The 27,512-nt window shown below is 40.5% G+C and overlaps 1 protein-coding gene across 2 annotated transcripts; it reads left to right on the plus strand.

Annotated features, from left to right (window-relative positions):
- Positions 1-27,306, plus strand: LOC308090576 (interferon-induced protein 44-like). 2 transcript variants are annotated; one of them, XM_080435803.1, is made up of 8 exons: positions 1-153; positions 19,637-20,156; positions 20,254-20,314; positions 21,075-21,270; positions 22,817-22,969; positions 23,162-23,333; positions 24,107-24,207; positions 25,505-27,306. In XM_080435803.1, the coding sequence occupies exons 2-8, from the start codon at positions 19,682-19,684 to the stop codon at positions 25,685-25,687; spliced, it is 1,341 nt and encodes a 446-aa protein (XP_080291929.1). In that variant the 5' UTR covers positions 1-153; positions 19,637-19,681; the 3' UTR covers positions 25,688-27,306. The 2 variants fall into 2 exon arrangements, with proteins under 2 accessions (XP_080291929.1, XP_080291930.1); XM_080435804.1 differs by having other exon boundaries at positions 20,266-20,314.
- The last annotated feature ends 206 nt before the right edge of the window (positions 27,307-27,512 follow it).

Consider the following 27,512-nt stretch of genomic DNA (forward strand, 5'->3'; position numbering starts at 1 on the left):
GGTGAATCGCCCATGTTACCTTGTACTGCCTGTGAGAAGGAGAGGTGAATCGCCCATGTTACCTCGTACTGCCTGTGAGAGGGAGAGGTGAATCGCCCATGTTACCTTGTACTGCCTGTGATCCGGTGATTTGAAGAAATAATTAACTTTGAGGTGAGGACATGAAGAAAGCATAAGCCTACATTTTCAATCACACTTGTTTGTCTGAAGATCCATTCTATATGTCATGTTATGGTTTAAACTTTAAAGGAGTAGTTCACCCAAAAAATGACTTATTTTCTATCAATTGCACACCCCATGAAGCCTTGAATCCATGGATTTATTTGTGTTTTTGTCGCATTCCTAAGCTAATAACTGTCTCTCCTACCGGCTAATGTATCCGGTAGGAGACACAAAGTAGATTATTTGTGTCTCCTACCGGAAATACACCCGGGCATCAAATTATTGGCTTAGGAATGCGACAAAAACCAAAATAAATCCATGTATTCAAGGCTTCATGGGGTGTGAAATTGATAGAAAATAAATCATTTTTTGGGTGAACTCCTCCTTTAAGGATAGCTGGTCAGCTTTGTTCAGACCGGCTCTGACCTGCGCTAGAGTGACAAGCTAATTGATTTTACCTACTTTGCTGCTGTGCACTGGAATTATGTAATTAATTATTTGGGAGCAGGTGTGTAAGATTCCAATAGAACGTGCTCAGTTTTGGCTATTTTCTGGGTATTCATTTCAATAAATTAATTAATTTGATTATTTTCGATTATTCGAATAACCGTTTTCAAAAATGTCGTGTACACGTCAGCAGTGGTGGAAATAGTAGGCTACTTAAGTAAATGTATCAATACTACAATGTAGATGTACTCTGAGTCTGTTACAAGTAAAAGTCCGGAATTCAAAATGTACTTGAGTAAAACTAAAAGTCCTAAAGTATTGGTATCAAAATATACTTAAAGTACCAAAAGTAAAAGTATTAAAATGGTTGAAAATAGCAGATCTACAAGCTCACAACGTATCACGATGCGACGCGTTGTGAGCTTGTAGATTGTCTATTTTCAAATAGCCTAGGTATAAAATAGGGCTAAAGTGGTTAATGTATGTTTTATAATGTAATGATTTATATCTGCAAAGTAGATTTTCAAATAATTGTAGTGGAGTAAAAGTACAATATTTTCCTCTGAGATGTTGTGGAGTAGAAGTAAAAGTATAGACAGTTGGAAATACTCCAGTAAAGTAAAAGTACCCCAAGATTTAATGTACTTAGTTACTTTACACCACTGCACATCAGTGAAAAAAACGCTGGGAACATCCCTATTTACAAGCGACTTTACAGGGAAAAAAGCTACCTATACTCTCATAGACTAAGTCTGTGTTTATTGTTTCCATATCCAGAAATTATGATCTTGACATAATTAAATCATGCATCCATTTGTAATTAGCATAAACAATGTAACAAATTGGCTGAAACCAGGAAATAGATATATTGGATGTTCATAAATTAATCTCTTCCCAGAACTAAGTTATATAACTTTTCCTTATTAGTATCATTTGCATAATTATCATCTAAAATAAAGAATGTAGAAAATCAGACTTCCCAGATTAAGTTAATTTTGATGGCAATAAACTAGCACACATTACATTTTTGAAAACAAGAAATTATAAATATACTAAGTATAAATATACTATGTGGTTTCATATACTATGCAAGCACATATACTATGTGCTTGCATTGGTACAGTACCATCGGGTTTCAAGAAAAAAAGACATCAGTGTCAGTGAACTCAATCCAGAGATGTGTTGCCCCTCTTCAGACAGAATCTAGGCTGTGCAGGTCAGGATTATCCAGTCTCTTTGTGCGAGCTACCAGCTCAGTGGCCTTGTGGTTAGAGTGTCCGCCCTGAGATGAGATGGGAGGTCAGGGTTACTTGTACATCATGGCTGGGGGATGTACTTGTACATCAAGCTGACTCACACTACTGCCCTATGGGCCACATGGTTCGACAAGGCGCACTACCACTAGTGTGAGCTATGAAGATTTTGTACATCCATATAGTTTGAGTGGATATCCTGCCTTGAAGTGACTTTGAAAACTTTGGCTTTCCCTTATGAGTATAGGGCTTTCTTGGCGAGAAAGAGATATTTGATGCTGTTTGACAGGCGCTGTTTTGATGATACAGTACTTTCCCTAATGGTGTGTGGCCTTCCTTATGGTAAGTAGTTGGAGGCTTGCCACTCTGGAATCTCTTCCGTGTGGCCTCCTTGGCGAGATAGACTGATAATTTTGTATCCTGTTTAACAGGAACTGTTTTGCTGAAACTTTCCGCTAATGTAAATCGTCTTCCCAGGGGTCATGTCATCACCATGGCAGATTGTGATGGACATTTTCATTAATATTTCATTTTTCCCATGGACATGCAAAATAATCATCTTACCAAAAACACAGTGGCCTAGCCCTAAATGTATACTAATGGACTCCTAATGTGTCATAGGGTCTATTCCAATGTGCTGCACATTTTAAAACAATAGTATGTCTGCATTAACTACTGAGCCACTTAACGACCAACAAATTAAATCCTAATTATTTTGGATAATAATTATTGAGTCTCATCAGTACAGACAGCGCTTCAACCTAAAAAGGGCCACTTAGCTGTAAAGGTGAGTGGGTGCGTATTATAAATCATATGGCTAATATAGAGATTGCTGGTGTCGTAACTTGAGCCCGTTTAAAAGACGGAAGCAGAAATGTTTCTCTTTGGTGGGAATAATTCACAAGCTTTACAGTCCGAGGGAGTCATTTTCCAAACAATGTTTTATTGTCAGAAATGGCGAACAGATACACGATTTCCAAATGTTGTATTGCGCCATGAATTAAGCAAAGCTGTTGCATATATACTGTTCTCACATGTTACTGTATCCGGGGTTGATCCAAAACCCCGCCTCTTAGTGACATGATTCTCGGCCAATCACAGAGACCCTGTCTCTCTGTAGCAGCGGTTGCGTGTTGAATTAGTATGCAAATGCAACTGTTTTTAATCTTTAGCATGTATCATGATTAGTACATTTGTCCCTTCATTTCATTAATTAAACATAGCTTCAATCAATTATCTACATTCAATATATTACACACATTAAAATAAGACCAAAGGTTATTTCATTAAATCATTGCAACCCAAAGTTACACTCATAAAGTCTTATTAAAATATAAGCTCACTTCAGAGTTTTCCCGTGTGCCGGCATGTAATTACTATGAGAAGAACTTAAAGAGAGTTAGGTGGTTACTATACAGTATGTGACCTTCATTGATTATTTAATCTGTGAATCTTTAATCCAGTTTTATTAAGCAGTATGAGTAGAAAATCCTTAGTACAATGTATCCTGTGTGTGTATTCAACAAGTTCTAAGTTTCATATCAGAATATCATTATGTTTTCACATTAGATTCAATTATTAGTACTGTATAACTCTAGCAATTAGCTAGAGGTTTAAAATACTTCAAACCGGTGATCTTCACGTCAAATGGTTCAGCAGCTGTCTATTGACTCTGGAACTCAGACAAAAGACTTCATCTGCCTTGCATTCCAGAGCCGATAATTGCCACCAGTGGCCCCTGCTTCAAAGAGGTTTCCCACTGGGACGTCTGTTCACACAAAAGGCTATTTCCATATATTTAAATTGATTCTATCTGTCTTTTATTGTCTTACCATAGAAAGTGTAAAACAGTGTCACACCTAGTCATTGATGTAGCAGGCGTGTGATTTTCTTTAGTATTTTCCCGGCCTGCAATTTAGTAGTAAACCAATGTACTTAAATCATAATTTCATATTTCTTGTAGCCCTCAGTCATCAGATACCACATTCCCCTCTTGGAGATATATTAATATTTCTCCACTAAGGGATATTCACGGGCTGATGGTACCTATGTAGGTGTCAACTAAAATCAGTTTTAAAACAAAAAAGACAAAATCTCCTGTGGATTGGTTAAGTTTCGCCTTCCCTTCTTGGTCGTTGGACTATGGAGTCAATCTTTGGTTAGATCAAAAATAAAATACATCAAACATAATAATAAACCTTCACTGGTTAGAAAGATAGAAAAATAAGAATAGAAATCCCTTCCTCAGTTGGACCTGCATATAGCGAAGCCTAAGGAAAGTAAAATTAAAACATAGTTATTACAATTCATCCAACAAGTTTGTCATATCTGGAATCTGCGCGCTTTCTGGTGTTTCTTTTTTTTTTTTTTTTATACTAACAAACGCAAGCTTCTTCTTGGTTGTCCATTTTTGCACTATTCAATATGTGTACATGATTGAAATTCTGTCCATGATGGATGAGCAACTGCAGATTTGCTCACGCACCATAGCCCAGAACTCCGCTCACACACCACAAACGAAATACTGCTTCTTTTTTTTTTTTCAGGAACTTTAGAATGTACAGTCTCTGAGGTAATGTTCGTTCATATCTGGGGGTTTAGAATGTGATAACCTCAACAATAGGTTTCAAGGGGTATGACACAGAGCCTCTGGTGTGTCCAGCTCTGAAGTGTGCTCGTACTCCACCAAGTTGCACAGCTCTGAATCAGTGTTATGCAGAAGAACTCAATTCAATCTCTCTTTCCTGTGCACTGGGATTCGGAACTCCTTGTGGGATGAGGTAAGGTTGCGTGTGGTGCATATTGTAGGTCGATGCAGTGGTCGTCTGGTTCCTCTCGGTCATGCTCTGGTAGTTGCTGTCACTGGTAATTGCTGGAGGAGAAGGCTGCTGGTGATGATCAGTTTCACCAGTAGGGTGAATGATGTCGTCAGGCGTAGGTTCCCCAGGACGGAGATCTGATTGACCTCCGTCTGCCTCTGGTTCTGCTGCGATATCCTGATGTCCGGTAGGGCTGAGGTCTCCTTCCTCAACGGGGGCCTTAATGCAGTGATTAAAGTGGAACCAGGTGGGAGAGCCTTTGACCTGTATTGCTGTTCCAGTGGTTCGGACGACTTCACCCGGCTTGATGGTGTTAGCAGCGGACCTCTCTGACTCCTCCTCCTGCTCTGCTTCCTGTTTTGAAAACACGTACAGTGCAATTTCCCTGTGCAAGCAAGACATATAGCAATTTCAAAGCGTGGGAATACTTCTCTACAGAGAAACTTGTGTCCTGGAGGAACAATCATGCCTCGTCTTACATTGTTCTTTTTTTTAAAAAAATCATACACCTTCCTATCATGTAGTCAACTTGTTGTAAGAGATAGGGTGCCCAAAAGCCATATTCTTTAGTTATCTTTCTGACACACTCCCCTCTTGAGACGTGACCCATTACATGGGTTCACGTATCAATAATCCTAATAAGTCAGGTGGTGCAAGTAGCAACCCTTCATGGGAGCGCCACAACCCGGTATGATCTTTACTGGCGCCCCTCTCAACCCACAACTTTTTGTCCAGTTCACTGGCATTTTCCTGTAACAAAATTAAGTCTCTCATCGTGATTTTTCCTTCCAATTCCATTACATGAGACACTAGCAACACATTACCTTGCCTTTTTGCACTTGAAATAGCTTTCGCAGCGGCATCTGCTGCATTATTGCCTTGTGTGATACGTGTGTGATCCGTCTTATGAGCTGCACATTTCGCAATAGCGATTTTCTCAGGTTCCATCATTGCTGATAACAATTTTAAAATCTGTTCTTGGTGCTTTATGGGGACGCCAGTACTGCCTTTAAAGCCTCTGCTCTTCCATATTGCTCCAAACAAATGACATACATTCATGGCGTATGAACTATCAGTGTGTATAGTCACCCGTTTTCCTTTAGCCATCAAACATGCTTCGGTCAGTGCTATCAATTCAGCTAACTGGGCAGAGCATGGCTGTGGTATTATCTCCGCTTTTATAGTGATAAAATCTGCATCGTGGGCCTTTACCACCGCATAACTGGCAATTAAAGTTTCTCCGATGTGGTAGCAAGACCCATCAGTCCATAATTCCAGTTCTGCGTCTGGAAGTGGCAATGCCTGCAGATCAGATCTGAGTTTAGAGTACATCATTACCTCATGTATGCAGTCATGGGGTGAGCCGTCCGATTCTATGGGTACTGAATCAGCTGGATTAACAGTAGAACACTTAACTACTGTAACATCTTCCTGCATTAGCAGTTTGTGATAATCCCTGATTCTGGGCGCAGTCAAAGAGTACTTGCCCCGCTGCAAAAGATTCTTAATGTCACAAGAAACGAAGATAGTTACAGGATAACCCATAGTTATAGCCGAAGCCTTTTCATACATTGAACATGTTCCCGCTAATGCCCTGTAGCATGGTGCAAGTCCCATCTCTACATCTGAGTACTTAACAGAGTAGTAAGCTACCGGCTGGGGTTTACCGTTAACCACTGTAGTCTGGGTCAAGATAGCTGTGGCATGTGTACACTCGGCTGACGAAGAAAAGTACAACAGAAATTGTTTTGAATAATCCGGCAGTGCCAGTGCTGGCGCTTCCATCAATTTTTCCTTTAAGTACACAAATGATTGTAGTGCCTGTTCTGTCCAGGTCACTGGAGCCTCCAATCTATCTGAGACTGTGTCTGTTATTAAACTTCTAAGGGGGCCCGTTATCGTGGTGTATTGGTGTATCCATGGAGCTGAAAATTGTACTAGACCTAGAAATTTCATCACTTCCCTCACTGTTCTGGGTTTTGGGGCATTCCGTATGGCTTCCAAATGGCCATCTGAAATACAACGATGCCCATGCTTTATCTTTTGACCCAGGTAGACCACAGAGTCTTGACAATACTGCAACTTCTTTTTTGAAATTTTGTGGCCTTTCTGGGCTAGCTTTTGTAACAGCAAAATTGAATCTTTATGACATGTTTCCCTGTCTTTTGAACAAATAATGAGATCATCTACATAATGGAGGACTGTGCTGTCCATTAGCTCACCTACATCAGCCAAATCCTCTTTTAAAACTTTGTTAAATATGAGGAGAATGTTTATAGCCCTGGGGCAAACGTTTGTAAGTGAAGTGTTCTCTTTTGAAAGTAAAACCAAAATATCCCTGACTGGCCTCCTCTAGTGGGACACTAAAAAAGGCTCCTGTCAAATCCAGGACTGTGAAGCAAGTGGCTGTGGGTGGGATATCACAAAGCAGGATGTATGAGTCCGGGACCTCGGCTGTGGATGCTACAACAATGTCATTTATGGCCCTAAGGTCATATACTAAACGGTATGAGTTGTCAGGTTTCTTAACTGGTAGAAGGGGCATGTTGCTGATGGGGTCTTTTGTTTTTTGTAACACTCCTGCTTGTGTTAGACCCCTTATCTGGGACTCGATGCCTTCAATTGCAGCGTCCTTGAGGTGATATTGATTTCTCCAAGGGGGCGTGGTACCTGCTCTGAGAGTCACAGTCACCGGTTGTGCAGATTTGACAAGGCCAATGTCTGTGCTGTGCTGGGACCACGAGGTTTCTGGGGTTTGTTTCAACATGGCAGCTCCTTGGGGACCAAGAATTATGCAACTTGAATTGAGGTGTGTTTTTCCCTCCATCCTGTAGTGTCCGCGGTGCTGGCATCTTTGAAGTATTTTAATTAAGTGAGTTGGCCTTCAGTTCAACTTTACCCACACTGTGGGTTCCTAATCTGGCATGCGACATCACCAGCTGTTCGCACCTCACTTCGAATTCATCAGGGCATAGTCATTCGAAACCTCCTGTTTGGGGGCCTCGGTAGGGATTCACAGGCCCCTGTGGTCCAGAACTTTGTGTGGTATATGTCTTTCTTCCTGAGTCAGGGGCTGAGGATCGGGAAAACCGCATGGGCTTTTCGGGACAGCGACAAGCCAAATGATCCATTGACTTACAGTAAAAGCAACCTGTGTAATTGTAAGGCCTCTTTCCGCCTGTCTCTTCAAATCCGGGCATCTCTTCGTCCCAGGACTGCGTACCCTGCTGGGCCTGGGTTGAATATGGAGCGGGGGCTTGGGAATTGGTGTGCTGTGTATCGTACTGGGAGTTTCGTGGTGTGAAGTTTGTGGGCTGTCGGGGTGCAGGAGGTACTGTTGCTCGTCTGACTTTGTTTATTTTCCTTAATATTTCAGCATCTGCTTGGCAAGCCCCACAACTGACTCCATTTTCTCCCGCATAGAAAGAGGCAAGCCATGCTCTCACCAGGGCTTGTTCCAACTGGAACTTGTCTGCGTCCTTCCCAGTGATGTCACGCCACTGGTTGTATGCTCTGGTTTTGTAAGTTCTTGGGTTTTCAGTGGGGCTTAGGGGGTCTATAATGATACTGTCCGGGTGGGCGTTAGTAGGAAACAAGTTTTTGAGGGCACGCCACACAGCCCTCTTGTGGGCTGAGAAAAGTTCTCTGTCATACTGACCGGTTGAATTGTACCTGTCCAGTCCCGCTTTGCTCAGGACATCTTCCAGAACATGGCATCCACTGATCGTCAAGATCAGCTCTTTAAAGTCTCCCATCTCTAATGGAGTCCCCACCAGAATTTCCTCAAACTTTGAGAGCCATGGAAAAGCTCCGTCCTGCAGGTGTGGGAGTTTCGCTATAATGTCTGTCATTTCCGTGGTCGTCCATGATCTATAATCCAAATTCTTCCTCTTCTGTTTCTTCTTCTTGGTCTTTTCCCCAGAGATTTGAGGCTCTTTTTCATCACTGTCTCTGTATGTTATTTTCGAATCTGACTCCATCTGTATCTTGGCCTCAACATACAGGACAGGCAAGATGGGATCTACGTTTGGGGTTCTGGCAGTGATGGATTCAGTGGTCACGGGGCAGACTGGCACAGGGGAAAAAGATGGAATTGTGGCTGCTGGCACAGGGGAAAAAAGATGGAAATGTGGCTGCTGGCACAGGGGAAAAAGATGGAAATGTGGCTGCTGGTACAGGGGAAAAAGATGGAATTGTGGCTGCTGGCACAGGGGAAAAAGATGGAATTGTGGCTGTTCTGGGGGTCTCTTCTCTATATGGAGGGGGTAACAGGTGGGAAAATGGGACAGCCTTAGCTCCTTCTTGATTATTCAATTCAATTGCAGTAGCTATTTCCGACTGGAGAATCTCTGTGAGGGCCTGGCTAAGTATCTGACCTTCCTTAAGAAACAAACTCAACACTTCTTGTTCATGCACTCTTTTCTCACTTCTCCTTTTTCCTTTCCTGCCTGTTTTTTGATCGGTCCTATATGTGCTGACAAGAATCTGCATTGTTTTAATGATTTGTATGTCAAAGGTACCTGTGATTGGCCATGGTTTCAATTCTAGTAGCTGCAATGATGGCCAGCGTTTGTTAAATTTTTTAGAAATCTTTTCAATGTTCTTACATAACGGATTATTCTGTTGTACGATTCCTGCAGGGGTAGTTGTTGAAACAACAGCCAAAATCCCAGAGCTTTCCATTTTCCCCGAACTACAAGGTCACGATTTTACAAAACTACAAAGATGTACTTCAAATGCCAATTTCCTAAGAATTCTGTATATATTTTGTCTCCAAGTAGTCCAAATTATTGCAACACTGCGGATACGTGTCACCAAACTATACTTTGCAATTTGATAGGTTCAAGCACAGATTTCAAACTTTTGCCAGCCCCAAAAAGGACTATATCAGCTCCCAAAAATCTATGTACAGCAGTGGTGAACAGTAAAAATATTTCAGAAATGTGTAGTCTCACGTCAAATACGTGTAGACCATTTACCAATTTTATATGTGTCTGCAATTTATTTGAATAAAAGCAAAGTTGTATGAACAAGTATATTCACATGTGTGTGTGGTTTATATGTCGCAAATAACTACAAAGCCATAACAAATGCAAAATATAAAGCAGAAACAATTCAATATACTCGTGGTACTTGATAAACTAGGAACCTGACATTACAGTTTTACTCCTATTAAAATCTCCAAACTATTCAAAGCTACTTATTCAGGAGAGTAGATGAGAGGAATTTTACGTGTCCCTATTTTAATAAGGAAGGGAAATGAATTTCCAACCCCACCCCCCAAATATTCAGCTTTCTCTTGATTTAAACTGGTACACGTCTAAATCATATCCATTAGCAACAATTTGGCTATTCTACTGTGTAGTAAAAAGGAAAAACAACCCGGGTTTCTAAGGCTGTACCTGTATTTGTACAAGGCAGTCTCCCCCAGATTCTATTTCCCTCCCACAACACAGTTGTTTAAGAAAAGATTTTCTTACAATAATTTAAAGGTCTGAGAATAATACTCCACTCCCCCCTTCTTTCTTTTTCAAAAAAAAAGGAAAGAAATAAGTATACTATCAGACACACATACATACAAGATGTGTCAATCAAACAAACCAATGTACTAAAACCAATCACACACAATCATCCAGCAGAAGAATTTAAAATATTCTAAAGTATTTAAAGTTTTTTTTTTTTTTTTAAATCAAAGCAATTGCCCAATATAAACTACCGCCAAGATAGCACAATAATCAACCAAACGTATCATACAGTGCTATTTATGAAAGTAGAAAAATGGCATACAAAATCATTACGTTTATAATTCAAACTATTCAGTCAGTACTCTATCAGAAAGCCTTCAATGGTTAAATCCAGGAACACAAACAGCATTCGTGGAAAAACCATCAAGGTAAGAAACAAAGAAAACAGTTAAAAAATCTTAGGTTTTAAGAAAGAATGAAAAAGAAGCAAAGAGAAAGACTTATATCTCTATCCACTAGAGAAAATAAACTCACGAAACACAAGGGTTTCAAACGGCCATTCAGACACGCAAAGAAAAAAGAAACTACAAAAATGTTCGCCTGTGAACTACAAAGCTGTAGCTTACTTCCTGGAATACAGAACCACGGACCAATGGCCACCCGGTCCGTCAATGCAGTACAACGCCACAGTCACGTGACAGCAAAAGGCCAATCAGCGACTCAAAAATGGAGTCTATGCGTCTGTGACGTTCTAACGCATCCACGGACCGGACTTTATGATACAGTAATCCAGGAAACCACAACAATAGAATGAAGTTAAACCTCCGTTATACTAGCTCACCAAACAACGAAAAGTTAGATAAAGAATCCGTCCAGCGGGCTCTCAACCGTTTTAACTAAACAAAGAAGGGATGAGCAGAATACAAAGGAAGCTGTCCCTCAAAACGGACAAAGGTCCGAAATTATCTTTCCACTATCACAGAACAGTATATAAAACAGAACACACTATGTGGGAAAGAATAAAACGTTAAAGGGAAGAAAATTAGCTTTGGGAAAAAAATCGTTATAGGAAGAAAAAGTTAGCTTGGGATAAAATCATTAGATGGGAAGAAAGGTTAAAGTTGGGGAAAAAAGGTTAACACAACAATGTAGGCCTACGAAACAGCATTAGCTGAGACGCATGCAGTTTAACGACAGCAGGTTTAGAAAATTGATAGAAGAGAGGACAGAAAAATCCGTTCTCAAACAGTCATTAGCTGTCTGGAACGGGGAGTAATCAGTATTTAAAAATAAAGCGTGTACTAGAATTAACCTTAACACATGTGTATGCAGTTAGAACTAGACAAATACAACAAATCAGTCTTTACATGAACCAGTGTAATTGTGTATGAAGCTTTCTCAAACCTGAATTAGGTAGTAGGAATGGACCTGTTGATATCAGCCCAGAACACGTCGCGAACAAAGGAACAGCGTCCCGTCCCGTGTGGCCACGGCCCCGACAGAAAACAGCCCCAATTCTACAAAAAGAAAAAGAAAAAAAAACATCATATAACACAGCTTCTATTTACACAAAAATACATATAAGCAGCTAAATAGAACTTTAAAGTCATACTTGAGACCCTATCACAAAGCAAGTCGTTTGAAACATATGCATATCACATGAAATGGGTCTCAACTATAAGCCAAAATCCACCCCGCGGCTCAGAACCAGTATACTTCATCATAACTAAAAGGATCCAATTTAAGTGCCACCAACGTTACTCATCAAATAGAATTTTTACCGAACCAGATAGTTTCTTTTTAGGGTTACTATCTGGGGCGCTCATGTATATCGTGGCGAGCAAGGCCAGACACCAATAACGAGATCTATTGTTACAGGAGCCTATTTTATCACAAGGGTCCTCATGAACCAGATGTGCTTTTTACACTTTCTGATCCGAATCCTACATGTAATTAATGTCTAGCTTGAACCCCTAGAAAGAAATTAAACGCTTAATGTACCACGACAAATCAAAAGTCCATCTATACTATTCGAAATGCAGTTTAACCCAGACACGGCTTGAACTCCCGTGAAGAGATCGAACATTTTTCTGTGGCACACGGAGACGGCGAAACACACACTTTAACGCTTTGTTACTCTAAGTGCGTGTTAAAGTGCACGTCTCACCAATGCCGTCTGAAAACACAGCGGATTCCAGAAGGACTGCAAGCTTGCGACTTAAAAACCACCCAGAGAATACATTCATTTCCGCCGGAACAAAAAAATGGCTCGAGGTTTTTTTTAACTAACCGCCATAAACACGGACAAAGTTTTAACATTAAAGGTACAATTCACACATACCTTCAACGAAAACTTTGTAGAAATGTCCCGTGTTCCAGCAGCAAAGGGCCTAGCTGTCTCGCCAATAAATGTCGTAACTTGAGCCCGTTTAAAAGACGGAAGCAGAAATGTTTCTCTTTGGTGGGAATAATTCACAAGCTTTACAGTCCGAGGGAGTCGTTTTCCAAACAATGTTTTATTGTCAGAAATGGCGAACAGATACACGATTTCCAAATGTTGTATTGCGCCATGAATTAAGCAAAGCTGTTGCATATATACTGTTCTCACATGTTACTGTATCCGGGGTTGATCCAAAACCCCGCCTCTTAGTGACATGATTCTCGGCCAATCACAGAGACCCTGTCTCTCTGTAGCAGCGGTTGCGTGTTGAATTAGTATGCAAATGCAACTGTTTTTAATCTTTAGCATGTATCATGATTAGTACATTTGTCCCTTCATTTCATTAATTAAACATAGCTTCAATCAATTATCTACATTCAATATATTACACACATTAAAATAAGACCAAAGGTTATTTCATTAAATCATTGCAACCCAAAGTTACACTCATAAAGTCTTATTAAAATATAAGCTCACTTCAGAGTTTTCCCGTGTGCCGGCATGTAATTACTATGAGAAGAACTTAAAGAGAGTTAGGTGGTTACTATTCAGTATGTGACCTTCATTGATTATTTAATCTGTGAATCTTTAATCCAGTTTTATTAAGCAGTATGAGTAGAAAATCCTTAGTACAATGTATCCTGTGTGTGTATTCAACAAGTTCTAAGTTTCATATCAGAATATCATTATGTTTTCACATTAGATTCAATTATTAGTACTGTATAACTCTAGCAATTAGCTAGAGGTTTAAAATACTTCAAACCGGTGATCTTCACGTCAAATGGTTCAGCAGCTGTCTATTGACTCTGGAACTCAGACAAAAGACTTCATCTGCCTTGCATTCCAGAGCCGATAATTGCCACCAGTGGCCCCTGCTTCAAAGAGGTTTCCCACTGGGACGTCTGTTCACACAAAAGGCTATTTCCATATATTTAAATTGATTCTATCTGTCTTTTATTGTCTTACCATAGAAAGTGTAAAACAGTGTCACACCTAGTCATTGATGTAGCAGGCGTGTGATTTTCTTTAGTATTTTCCCGGCCTGCAATTTAGTAGTAAACCAATGTACTTAAATCATAATTTCATATTTCTTGTAGCCCTCAGTCATCAGATACCACACTGGCTTTTCAAAAGACGTGTTACTTGAGGACAGAAGGAGATCAAGTTCTACCAGCTAAGTTAGTGCATTCCATTAAGGTGATCAGGTATTCTCTGTTGATGAGAAAGTCCAAGGCATGCACATGTAACAATGAAAAAAGACACACCACACAAGCTACACTTGAATGGGCCACTAGGCCGGTATTCAGATGATAGCCAGTGGGCCAATCATCTCAGCTCTGTGGTCCGGTGCTACTGAAGGATTGGCCCTCTCCACTTAGAGGCCACCCAGCCCAAACATTAACGTAACTATCCTAAAAAGGGGGCAAAAAGAATTGGGCCACACCCGGAACTGACTGTAATAATCCTAAAACGGGGGGAAAGCTATTTTATTTTTTTCTTGTATCATTTGCAGACCACCGGCCCATTAATGGTTGGCCCGGGCATATGCACGTTATGCCAGATGCCCAGTCCAACCCTGACTGGTGTTCATGTTTTGTTAAGCTAAAAGTTTGCAGCCTGTTACAGGCTGATGATAGCCTATATCTATTAATGAAAAAAATACAATGCTTAATAATGCAATCCCTAGGAATATGCAGGTAGCACAATATTAAATCAGATATACAGGTATGTATTACTGTATACTACTGTTGTTGTGGCTTCTAGGTCAGTGATTGTCAAACCTTTTTTATTTTAAGGACCCCCAGCTGGAGTGCATGGTATGCATTGATTAGACCACAGACCTGAGAGCTGCTAAATGATGAACTGTTAATCATTTTCCAGCTAGAAAACCTAGAAGCACCTCTGGGGATCACCAGACCCCCTGTAGACAAAAGAACTGTTTTGTAACTAACTTACTTGTGACAGCAGCATCATGTTATTTGACTGGAGGCTTTGAATATATATATCAGTCAGTTTGAAACAGCCTCCTGCTCATGTCACAGGACATTTTTTCTTTCTTTCTTTTTTACTTGTCCTTTCAGCACCACCTTTCCTCTTTTTCTTACTGGAAATTGGCTTGGGGTCCATATTTGATAAAGATAACATGACATTACTTGTCAATAGGCACAGCAGCCATATTGTAATGAAACTGGGCTGCCCCTTCCTACTTCACAGGTGTTACCAATGACACTAATGAAGGCTATGTTCCTTTCAGGTCAAACAGAGTCAGGGTGCTGATATTGTGCATGTTGGCTCACTGGAAAGACTCTGCTAAACCAGTGGGTCTCAAAGTGTGGTCCAGGGACCCTCATGGTTCCTTGAGGGGGTTCCAAATGGCCCCTTACGGGTGTGTGACTGTGAGAGTGTACAAATGGAACCAAATTAGAAGGTTTTAGAACCACTGTGATATACTATATGGAAAAGAGTGTGTGTGTGTGTGTGGGGGGGGGGGGTGAAGCGGAACAAACCAATCATGTCTTCATTCTTCAAAAAAAGAAGAACTTTGAATACTGACATTTTGACCAATCCCTAGCTATTGGTGTCACCTGACAAGTGACAAGCGTCTATCCTTTGTGTCTCTCCAGTGCCAGGCCAGTCACAGCGCTCAGTGAACATGCATTGGTTGCTGCCAGGAATGCCAGGCAGTCTCATAGGGGCATGTCTCATAGGGGGAAGGAGCTATCATTGATCTGACACACACAAACACACACACGCACACGCACCACTGACACCAAGGGCGCAAATACCGTATGGGTTGAGGCTAGGGGGGTCGGCCGCGGGATAAGACGGGATACGGGCGTCTTTGACAGGTGTCGCAAAGTGGTTAATGTATGTTTTGTAATAATAATTAAAATCTACAAAGTAACTAGCAGTGGTGGAAAAAGTACTCAAATGTTTAAGTAAAAGTATCAATACTGCAATGTACTGTAGAAGTACTCTGTTACAAGTAAAAGTCCAGAATTCAAAATTTTGTACAAAAGTATTGGTATCAAAATGTACTTAAAGTACTAAAAGTAAAAGTACTAAAATGGTTGAAAATAGCAGATCTACAAGCTCGCGTTGTGAGATTGTAGATCGGCTATTTTCAAATAGCCTAGGTATAAAAAAGGGATACAGTTGTGGTTAATGTATGTTGTATAATGTAATAATTTAGATCTGCAAAGTAACTAGTAACTAAAGTTTTCAAATAATTGTACTGGAGTAAAAAGTACAAAATTTGCCTCCTAGTTGTAGTGGAGTAGAAGTAAATTTGTACTGAAAACTGGAAATACTCCAGTAAAGTAAAAAATACCTCAACATTTTACTTAAGTACAGTACTTAAAGGAGAATTTTGGACTAAGTTTTTCTTACCTTTTCTATGATGTTATGATATCTTAGGATGAATGGTACAGTAGAAAAATGTCATAACTCCATCCCAGGTCCGCCACAGCTTAAAACGTGCACGGATAGGCCTTGCGCTAGATCGCATATTTTAATAGCTTTTTTTTTCCGACGTTCCGACGTTCATAGTGACAGAACACTATGCAACCAAAAAAAAAAAAGTCTCGCTAGACGAGATAGAAATCTCGTCTAGCTAGACTTCTGTTTTTTGTTTTGTTTTTGGACAGTGTTCTGTCACTATGAACGTGAGATCAAAAAAATATATTTTTAAATATGTGATCTAACGCAAGGCCTATCCGCGCACGTTTTAAGCTGTGGCGGACCCAGGATGGAGTTATGAAAAATTTCTACTGTACCATTCATCCTAAGATATCGTAACATCATAGAAAAGGTAAGAAAAACTTAGTCCAAAATTCTCCTTTAAGTGAAGGGAATCAACGTCAACGGCCCAGCAAAAACTTGCATGTGTGTCAAAGAATATGATTATTGGCAGAATCGCAGAACGTTTAGAATATTTGGCGGCGCGAGAAAAAAGGACGCTTCACCGGCGTGTTTCAATGTTGTAGCGCCCTGCTTCTAAATTCCGCCGTTTTTTTTCCTTTCTTCACGTCGTTTGGTGCCCCCCCCCAAGGTTGGTGCCCTGTGCTGCGTTGCTTTTATTCGCCAGATTGGGACGTTCACGGCATATTTTGCACCATCACGGTGCGTTCATCATCGGTGACGAGTGCCTATAACACAGCCAGCAGCGTGCTGCGTGCGAGTCGCGCGACTGACTGTGTCTGTGTGTGTCAGGATTCGAGGCCACAATCACGTGCAGCATGCGTCCCCTCCCCCTCCGCCTAATGGCTGTGTATGGGGCCGACGCGTGCTTTAGCGTGATTGTGTGAGTGTGGCTTCAGGAAGTAAATTCCTGTCCCAGCGGTCCCAGCTGTTGGTACGCGAGAGCGCTTCCCTTCGTCTGATGTGCCGCGCAGCATGCATTTTGACGACGCATGCGCACTTGTGCACCAGTTATGTTCACCCCTGCGTATGCGTATCAAAGAATTGTTATTTGGCACAGACCCGGCCGTAACTAGATATTCCTCTTTCTGTGTTCTTTCCATTTAGGCTACTGTACATTCATTGTTGCATTAATTTAGATATCCACAATCCATTCCATTCTGCAAAACTTATTAACCTCATTAACCTAACTTCAGTAATCGATGTTGTTACAACAAACTAGCAGTGTTGCCAGATTTCGCGAAGGAAACAAGTAACCAAGTATATGTAAACAAGCCCAAATCATTGCGCTTATAATAATCAGACTTGGCAACAGTCAGATGAACTGACCAAACCATTTTGTGGATTTTACACAGGGGGGAAGAAAATAAATCCTTCAAAAAGCATCGTGTTTGTGTGGGAATGATTTCTAAATTATATTGAATAAGTATTTTTTTATTCTTATTTATTAATTTATTATTCCAAATGGCTCCTAAATAACTCTGGGGGGACCAATCTAGTCATATCCCCCCCGTACCCCCAGGGATTTTTGCGCCTGACTGACACTACCAACCTACAGTACACATCGTGCAAACACTCTGGTTGTCAAACATTTTTATGTCAAGGACTCCTCCATAAGAGAAGATGTGTGTTAAAAATGTTCAGCTTCCAAAATACTGCTCAATGCCATATATTTGGGCCCTTGTAATGTATTTTATAAATGTTGACTCAAATTAAGAAATGAAAAGTGTGCGTGCGCGTGCATGCGTGCGTGTGTGTGTGTTTTAAATAAGAAGGGAGCCATCGCTTCTGTCTTTAAAAATAAAGTTTATCAAGGATTTATCCTACATAATATGTACAAACTGTAGATGGTAGATAGTCCATCCTAGCATAAAGGTTCCATGGGTCGGTGAGTTGTTATACTATATGTTATTAGTAATGTATACAGACTGTTGGCTTTGCAGGGGACACAGTGTTACTTGGGGACAAGAGTGAGATCAAGTTCTGTAGGTTTCTGTTTGGTACGGTAGCTTCAATAATTATGTTGATAAGGTCTCTGAACATTGGTGTGATTCCATGCGTAGTTGTGTAATGAATGGAACAATAGAAAAGAAAACACGAGACTCAAACAGATACATGTTGAGTGATCAGATAATAAAGAACATGACAGAATTCAAAGGAATGCAGTGTCACTACATCCTGATGTGTCACAACAGTTTCATTCTACAAGGAACAAGGAACATATTCCTGTATGAGAAGGAGAGGAATTAAAGTGTGTGTGTGTGTGTGTGTGTGTGTGTGTGTGTGTGTGTGTGTGTGTGTGTGTGTGTGTGTGTGTGTGTGTGTGTGTGTGTGTGTGTGTGTGTGTGTGTGTGTGTGTGTGTGTGTGTGTGTGTGTGTGTGTGTGTGTGTGTGTGTGTGTGTGTGTGTGTGTGTGAGAAAATGTGCACACGTGCACACACTCTCCCTGGATGCCAGAGCAGAACATCTGCCCCAAATCTTTCCACATTCGCCTGTCATAGCGCCAGCAGCAGGCAGATTTGAGTGATCAGATAATAAAGAGCATGACAGAATTCAAAGGAATGCAGTGTCACTACATCCTGATGTGTCACAACAGTTTCATTCTACAAGGAACATTAATTAAATATAAATCCAAATATTCCTGTATGAGAAGGAGAGGAATTAAAAAGTGTGTGTGTGTGTGTGTGTGTGTGTGTGTGTGTGTGTGTGTGTGTGTGTGTGTGTGTGTGTGTGTGTGTGTGTGTGTGTGTGTGTGTGTGTGTGTGTGTGTGTGTGTGTGTGTGTGTGTGTGTGTGTGTGTGTGTGTGTGTGTGTGTGTGTGTGTGTGTGTGTGTGTGTGTGTGTTCACAGCATCGAATACCTACGAAATTTGCTAGGTAGGCCTACACCTAAACGGCCAACAGGGACACGCTGAAACTGCTTAAGCCCCGCCCCCTCTGTGTTCCTATTGGCTGGGCTTTAAAGAGCCATAACTCCGGTTCCCAGCATCGGAAACCTTTGAAACTCCCTAGGTCTACTTAGACGGCCAACAGGGACAGGCTGAAATTGCTTAAGCTATGCAGCCTAACTTTTCAGCTGATTGCCATACAGGCTTGTATCGTAGACAGAACATCGAGGGCCCGGTCATCGCTGCTTGCAGCTTTAATTTTATTTGAAACCTGTGCTGATAATTCTACAAAAAAAAGCTAAATTGAGGTTGTTTTCCAGTGCTTTGGACACATTAAAGGGATATTTCACTTTCAAACATGTTTTGGGTCATTTTAATGTCTAAATGACACCAAACATGTTTGAAAGTGAAATATCCCTTTAATTGCAGGGCAGTTCAGATTTAATTACTGTCAGTACAAACATCTAGGTATTTTAATTGATAGTTTATATTTTTCATTTTGGAATGATATATATTTTTTATTTTAACAAAGAAATATCACTTACTGCACCTTTAACTAAATGTTAAATAGCTCTATATAGTGATAGCAGTCATTGCTATATTAGTATAGAGCAGGGGTCTTCAACAGGTGGTCCGGGACCCCTAGGGGGTCCTCAGTGATACTGCAGGGGGACTGCCAAACCTATGTGTGATAGGGACTTTATTTTTACATTACGACTATCTTTCTTTTTGTGTTCAACCAGAGAATCCACAGAATCCACACCACTAGACCAGATCATCCTTCCACCATGAACCCCAGGCTGACCCAGGTCCAGCAGACGGCGCTGTGCTCCCAGCTAGGAAACGTGACTCTGAAGCTCCTCTACAAGGCTTCTGTCCATGGTTACACTGCAGCAGCGTTCCACCAGCGATGTGACAACCAGGGGCCCACTCTGTCTGTGGGCTACAATAAATCTGGCTTCGTCTTCGGGGGATACACCAGTGTATCTTTTGTTCAAACTAACGCTTACGCAAACGATGCCAAGGCTTTTCTTTTCACCATTAAGGGGGCGAATGTTATCAAATATCCGGTCAACAATCCTGCTAATGCGTTGATAATGTACATCGGCCATGGTCCTTATTTTGGACCAAATTTTTGTCTTTGTTATAATAGCCAAGCTGCAGCGTACAGCAATCCTGCTCAAAATTATTACAATTTCAATGCTGCAGAAATGCATGGCAACGACCTGCAGCTGATTGAATGTGAAGTTTATGAAGTCGAAGGTGAGTTCAATACAAAGACAAACATGTAAGGCATGACGTTTCAGTGTTTTAGTTGTTTTTACTGTCTTTCATGTTCTGACTGTGGAGATGTTTCTAGATGTGTCAACAGAATGCAAACTCCTTGAGAAGCCATGGAGGAACATAGACTGGACTCCTGAGTAAGTATGGATCTGGATTAGTCTATTTATATGAATTGAATCATACCATATACCATACAATACTGTACTGTATATTGTAGCTGTCGGATGGAAACCTTGAATGTCCAAAAGTGTAACTTTTCAGGAAAAAAAAAAAAAAACCTGTGTTCCATTGGATCCAATGTTGTTAATATTGTGTCACAACAAGCTCTTAATACCTTTCATTGGTTCAATATTTATAAAAAACAGTTGACCAGAAAGACAGACTTAACCACTTTCACGTTCACTTAAAAAAGGAAGAACCAAACATAGCAGATCGGCTTTTTAGCTACTTTTGTATGACACTGTAGTGTAGTAGGACAAAATCTATGAAAAAATATAAACAGTTGAAATATGGAGATACAAGGTTTCTGTTCGACAACAACGATATAACACTTTACTATACCATACACTGTGCTATACTGTACTATATTGGACGGATTGTTCTTTAATGGTAACCAAGTTGTAGTGTAGTGTACAGCAATCCTGGAAATGATTACAATGCAACATAAATGTTTCTATTTTTCTATGAAAGATTTTTTTTTAAACTGCAGTATCTGAAACTAAACATTTACTGAATGTCTGCACTTACTGTATGTAGTTCTCAAAGTAGAAAGAAAATATGTTAACAGTAGTACAAGAACAACACCAGACTTGGTTAAAATGGGTTTATACAACACATTTGCTATTATATCTGAAACAGGCTGAAATGTTTAATCTGTTGGGACTCTGGTCTCCACAGGAATAAGAAAAAGCTGCTGGGCCATATAAAGACCTACAAGCCCATCATCAGTTCTGTGACCCAGGTCAGAGTTCTGCTCATTGGAGCAGTGGGAGCCGGGAAGTCCAGCTTTTTCAACTCCATCAAGTCCGTCTTCAGAGGACATGTCACCAACCAGGCCTTGGCTGGCAGCTCTGGCACCAGCCTCACCACCATGGTAGACCACTGCTCATTGCTACGTAACTCTAACCCACAATCATAACAAGTGTGAACTAATGTTCTTGGTTGGTCTTATTTATTCACAAAGATGGGTAAATTGACATTACTGTGAACTACCCAGCAAATGAAATGGTAGTCCCACTGGGTTTTCCATCAGTGTAGGATAATTCCTTTAACAGGTCCGTTCATGAAAGTCCTTGCGGTCTTGTTTCCAAACGTGTAGGGAGGGAGTTGGTTGATGCAGTCATTTTGTGACCTGTCAAGGTCACTGTTTTCCTCTGCGTTTTGGTTCCTTTCGTTCCTCAGATGTGAATTCTTCTAGATTCCATGGGCTGATTGGTCATCTGCTACTTGGCTTATCACCCTCTTGTCTTTTTTATCATCCCCTCATCCAGGGCATACAAATGATGAGTATTTGCGAACTTCGCCGCGCCTCCGACCAAGTGGAGCTTACTATGTAACTCTGCTTGGGTTGTGTGTGTGTGTCTCCATGTGTGTCTCCGTGTGTGTCTCTGTGTTCACGCTCTCATTGGCTCTCGCCCATGTCACTCACGCTCTCATTGCCTCACGCCCCCATGTGACTCACGTGCGTGCACTGCCTATTTGCAGCCGCCAGAGTGCGCCAGAGTGCGCCAGAGTGCAGGAATTTAGACAATGCTCTGCACACACACACACACACACACACACACACACACACACACACACACACACACACACACACACACACACACACACACACACACACACACACACACACACAATGTCAATGTTCTCTCCCCATCACGGTGAAATAACACGGATTACAAGTCCGGAAATACACAATATTTTCGAGCTGCGTTCGCTTCCAGCGTTCGTGCGTCTTACTTGTTGATAATACTATGTGCTAATGATGAAGGTAGTGTAAGTGATATTTTTTGGTTTAAAACAAAGGTTTTATATAAGAGTTAAAGCTCTATTTTGTGATAGTAATCATTGCTAAAGAGTGTTTGTTCAGAGTTTGATCTCTCCAGCTCATTCCAGCTCTTTTCACCACTGCTTCCGTTTTATAATGTTCCAGCTTCAATTCTGTGTGCTCATAATTGTCATCACTTCCAATTTTACTTATATTTATATAAATATATATTTATATTTACTAAAGAGCAGGAGAGACGGGGGGACCCCTGTTATTGAACAAACGCTATAGTAATGAGCTATTTAACACTTATTTTAACAATATAACTTACCGTACCTCTAAACTAAAGTTGAACCAAAGTTTGCAGGCCTCTTATACAAAATAACTGAAGAAAGGATGTGCATATTTTCATGCAACTTGGAGGTAATAATCAGTAGACTTGAAGAAATTATTAACTTTTGGGGTGAAAAGATCACACGGTTTCAATCAAGGTCACAATGACGTATTTGGTTATAACTCAGGAAACTGGAAATTATTTTTTGTTTAGTTTTTGTTTGTTCAGTTGGTTTATTTTGAAGTTTTGTCAAGTCAAAACAGTAAAACAAAAACTTTGTTGAGTGAGTGATAACCTTTACCATTGTGCATCCTACAGTTTCGCACCTACAACATTAAAGCTGGAAAGGAGGGCAAATATCTGCCAATCATCTTGTGTGACACCATGGGATTGGAGGAGACCACGGGGGCGGGGCTTAATGTGGACGACATAAGCAGCATTTTGAGAGGTCACATTACAGACAGATATCAGGTGAATCTTCTGACATTTCTAACTGAAAACGCTTTTTATAGATGTTTGTGGTTATTGCTTTGCTGAAGAGGATCATCTTATTTCAATCAGCTTTCAGCTGTCTTTAAATAAATGGGACATTAGAGAGATAGGAAGGACATGTAACTTGTTGTAGTAATTCAACAATAACACATTAATGCATTTTCTGCACAGTTCAACTCCACAGTTCCTTTGCAACCAGAGGCCCAGGGCTATAAAAAGAGTCCAGGTCTTCAGGACAAGATCCACTGCGTGGCCTACGTTATCGACGCCAGCAAGATCTCCATCATGCCCTCTAAACTAGAGGACAAACTGACCGCCATTCGAAGCAAGATCAACCTAGTCGGTCAGTTGGTCGGTGAAAATAGCCAATCTACAAGTTCATAATGCGTTCCAACTGCGACGCATTGTGAGCTTGTACTGTACATCAGCAATTGTAGGCACTCGATACGTTCTAACAAGGTAGTATAAATCAGGCGTATCAATGTCAAGATCTGTCCTTGTGAAGCTTCTTTCAAAAATGTATAGTAATGCTTAAAGCTGCACTATTTAACTTTCCTCTTCTGCCCCGGATTTGAACCCTTTTTGAACCCTTTTTCTGCGCAAGTGCTGCATTTTTTACCAAAAAGAAATGACATTTTATTCATCAAAGAAAATTACATAGTGCCGCTATAACTCTGTCGTAAGGCGTTGTGGCTCGAAGAAAGTCACAATGCCACGTGTTGTGTGCATGTAGATCGGCTATTTTCAGCGAGAGACATATGATGAAGTATAAACCAGGCGTAAGTGGTGGAGGGACGTCAGTCAATGCTGGCACACATAGTCAAGGAACAACAGAACATAATCACATCATGTCAATTACATTGTCTCAATGCAATCTTCAACTCGACACAATAGTTTTTAGAAATAGCGTTAATGTTATTGGCAGAATTTCTGCCTTGTTGATGCAATATTTCGTGTGATTTGGAGACATAAATAACGATCCACTATCTAATTGTGGATCATTTAAGTCCTTGGTTTACAAAACAAAAGTATCACAATTACACAGCCTGGGGTCCTTTATTTATTTTTTATTTTTTTACAGCTGTTGAACATTTTTGTTTTGGTGCTGTTCTCCAGGTATCCCTCAGTTGGTCCTGTTGACTAAAGTGGATGAAACCTGTTCTGCTGTGGCAAAGGACCTGACCAATGTTTATCACAGCCACTACATCAAGACCAAGGTGAGTTCTACTAAAGACAAACAATAGGAAACCAAGACTACCACACTGAGGCTTGACTTTTGAGGCCAAAAGTACACAGCGTTCACAGATACTGTTGGCTTGAACTCACCAAATGGGGTGGGGAGAGGCAACCACACCCATTTGCGTACCATTTTTCGTACTATTGTATTGGTGAGGCGTGGGAACAAGGCAATGCACATGCTCTGGGACGGAGATCGAAGAAGGATTCATTGCTACTCATTGCTAATCATAAAGAAGAAAAAATAGATTCAATAAGGGAAAAAAATATTTAATTACACCAGCCTTCATTATCCTTTAAGAAATGTCAAGATGTGTATTTGTGTTCAGATAACTTGTGATGAACATTTACCATCATGGTGTACTTGACTACCTTATTTCACTGTCAGTTTATCGTCTCGAATATCAACAGATTAATTGATCATGGAAATGATACGTTCAAAGTTGCAGCCCTATGAGCAGCCCTATAAGTCAGTTTCAGTGGCGTTGATCGCACGTTTTGTACAAAATGCCTCAGATCATGAACGCAGCCCGATTGCCATCTCCACTAGGCCAAGGAAGAAATGCCATCCTACATTTTTCAAACCAGCCTCGTGGTGGTGCTATAACAGGCAGATTCACGTTATGGCCTATAATTCTTGAACTGTAAGTCTTACAATCAACATCTGTTTTTCCACTGGATGTGGCATTTCTTCCATGGCCTAAAGTTTCACGGCAATTGGACCCTAAGTTCATGATTTGAGGCATTTTGTACAAAACGGGCCACTCCTGCAAAGTTTGAAAGCCAATCTTAGCCAATAAGGATAGAATCTGAAAAATCTGACAGATCTGTCTTGTTCAAATGACTATAGAGATACTGTATACCAATTTGTATGATGGTTGGACAAAATCTGTAGGAGTAATATAAAAAAGAATGTTGAGCAAAAATGGGTCTCCTGATGGCGCTATAACAGGCCGGTGTGAAAGATTTGGGGCAGAGGTTCTGCCCTGACCTCCATGCCTATGGGCTCGCGGAGATAAATATAGCTGGCCTATTGTGTAAAAAAAAAGTTTTACCAATTACCTGAATGCCCCTGCTCCCCAGTTAAAAATTGCTATAACGATATATAACGATAGAAAGCAATACATGAAAATGTTTTAACTCTCACCTTTTAATTATTATCATTACAAACTAATAAATGAACCCTTGTTGTAAAAAAAACAAAGTTGTCCTTTAATGGGTTAAACTTAATAAAGCTGAGCTAAGCTAACGTCAAGCCGTTGTGCTGTGTTGCTGCAGGCCCAGGAGATTAGCCAGCGTCTGGGTCTGCCCCTGTCCTGTGTGGTTCCTGTGAAGAACTACAGCGAGGAGCTGGAGTTGGACCAGAGCTGTGACATCCTGCTCCTCAGCGCTGTCAACCAGATGCTGCGCTTCGCTGAGGACTACTTGGATGATGTCAGCGACAAATTCAGCGAACTTTAAGTTTAAAAGAACCTGTTCACAGTCTAAAGAGATTATCGAAGTATCTTGGATCACATTGTTTTTGTGGCTATTATTAACCCCCTCCAATTTTTGGGCGGTGTAGCCGCCCCTATAAGTGGGGTTGGGACACCTCATTACCTGTATTGTGATTGGCTCATTAGTACACCCCTAGCTGTACTGTGATTGGCTGACTCTATTGGCTGACTCTATTCAGCACTGTGATTGGCTAGCGAGACACATGACGACATTAATAACCTATAAATAGGATTATGCACTTCAAAAAACAATTTTTTTTTAAGTGAGCTTCCATCACTATGATGACCACTGTGATGACCACACCGCCCACTTCACACTGGGTGTGATTTTTATATGATACAGGCATTTATAGAAATAAGAACTCTGGACTTTATAGAAATGGATAAATACTGTTAGAACCCAGCTCTAAGGAACCAACTTAGCCTATCTGCACTAACCACCAATATTGTTTTTATTGTAGTTGATGCAGCAATGATCAGTAATTTGACCTTCAATGCCATTTATTTACAAAGTGAAAAGTTATTTAGAATTTGAATGAATTAATGAATATGACTCAAGTTGCTGATAGTTGAGATTATCCAGTGCCTTCTCTTTATTTTGTAATGGTCTTTTGGTTTCATCTTATTCTAATCTGATTAATCAGTGATTGAAAGTTCCTTTTCTTACCACTATAGTGGTTTTGGTATGTTGGGACTATTGGGAGTTGAGTTGGTATAAAGGCACTAGGTTTGGATATGGGAATTGTGGATTTGGGGATATTTTATGTCTTCTAAAGTCCATAGAGAAGTTCAGTTCAGGTGTTCAGGTAAACATGAACGTAGTGCAAATTGTAATCGACAGTATATACTTACCATGTACATACTTAACATGTATGTATAGACTTTAGTTTTTTGTTTTGATGTTCATAAAATGTACTGAAGATTTCTTGGCTATTGTTAAACAGGATCTCATGCTTGTCTCCCCGGGAGCCTGGGTCTTGACTCAAGACCCAAAAGATAAATTTGATGTCTCCCCGGAATCATACGAGGAAGTAAAATGTATAATAAGCAAGAAAGGAAAGACGGCCGCAATAAATGGATCCAGGGAGAAAGCGTGGCAAAGTATTGCCGACGAATTAAATGCACAAGTCGTCCAAAAATATATACAATTTATATACAAGTCCATAAATATATAATTCAGTTAGGCTTAAACATGAGGAGTGTATAGTGAATATTGGAATTATCGCCTACTAATCTACAATGCGATGCCTATTATATGCGATAACCAATATGTCTGAGTCTGTGCTCAGGCATGTGTCAAAAACAAAAAAATCTCCATGAATTTAAGGCTTCATGGAGTGTGTAATTGATAGAAAATAAGTATTTTTTGGGTGAACTACTCTTTTAAATGTCTTGTTCAGGGACACTTGGACACATTGCTGAGGCCTGAGATCGAACCTGGGATTAATGGCTTGCCAGGCATGCTCTCTAACCATTCAGCTATGGCCACATCATCAGCAGAGATTCTAAGGCAGTTCTACTCTGTAACAGTAAAGGGGTTTCAGGGGAAACCAGCAAAATGAGGAATAATATAATAAAAGACTGTCTTGCTAAGAAAGCGTCATGTCTCTAATTTTTTACAATGTATTTGATATTACCTTTATATTATTTAGTAAATTATGCATTTCATCCTCTATATATTGTCCAGCAACCTTTATGATAAAGGTGAAAAAAGATAGTAGACCCGTGGGAGCCAGATTGCTGAGATGCCAAGGTTCCTGTGCTGGGATTCGATCCCATAATCTTGTGGT

This window comes from Gymnoscopelus braueri, assembly GCF_963280865.1.
Source record: "Gymnoscopelus braueri genome assembly, chromosome: 8".
Taxonomy (NCBI): Eukaryota; Metazoa; Chordata; class Actinopteri; order Myctophiformes; family Myctophidae; genus Gymnoscopelus; species Gymnoscopelus braueri.

Excerpts from the sequence above, each read along its gene's own strand:
- LOC308090576 (XM_080435803.1), top strand. The coding sequence starts at position 19,682 with ATGAACCCCAGGCTGACCCAGGTCCAGCAGACGGCGCTGTGCTCCCAG. Across the intron at positions 20,315-21,074 it reads AACATAGACTGGACTCCTGA|GAATAAGAAAAAGCTGCTGG; the intron begins GTAAGTATGGAT and ends TGGTCTCCACAG. Across the intron at positions 22,970-23,161 it reads ACATTACAGACAGATATCAG|TTCAACTCCACAGTTCCTTT; the intron begins GTGAATCTTCTG and ends TTTTCTGCACAG.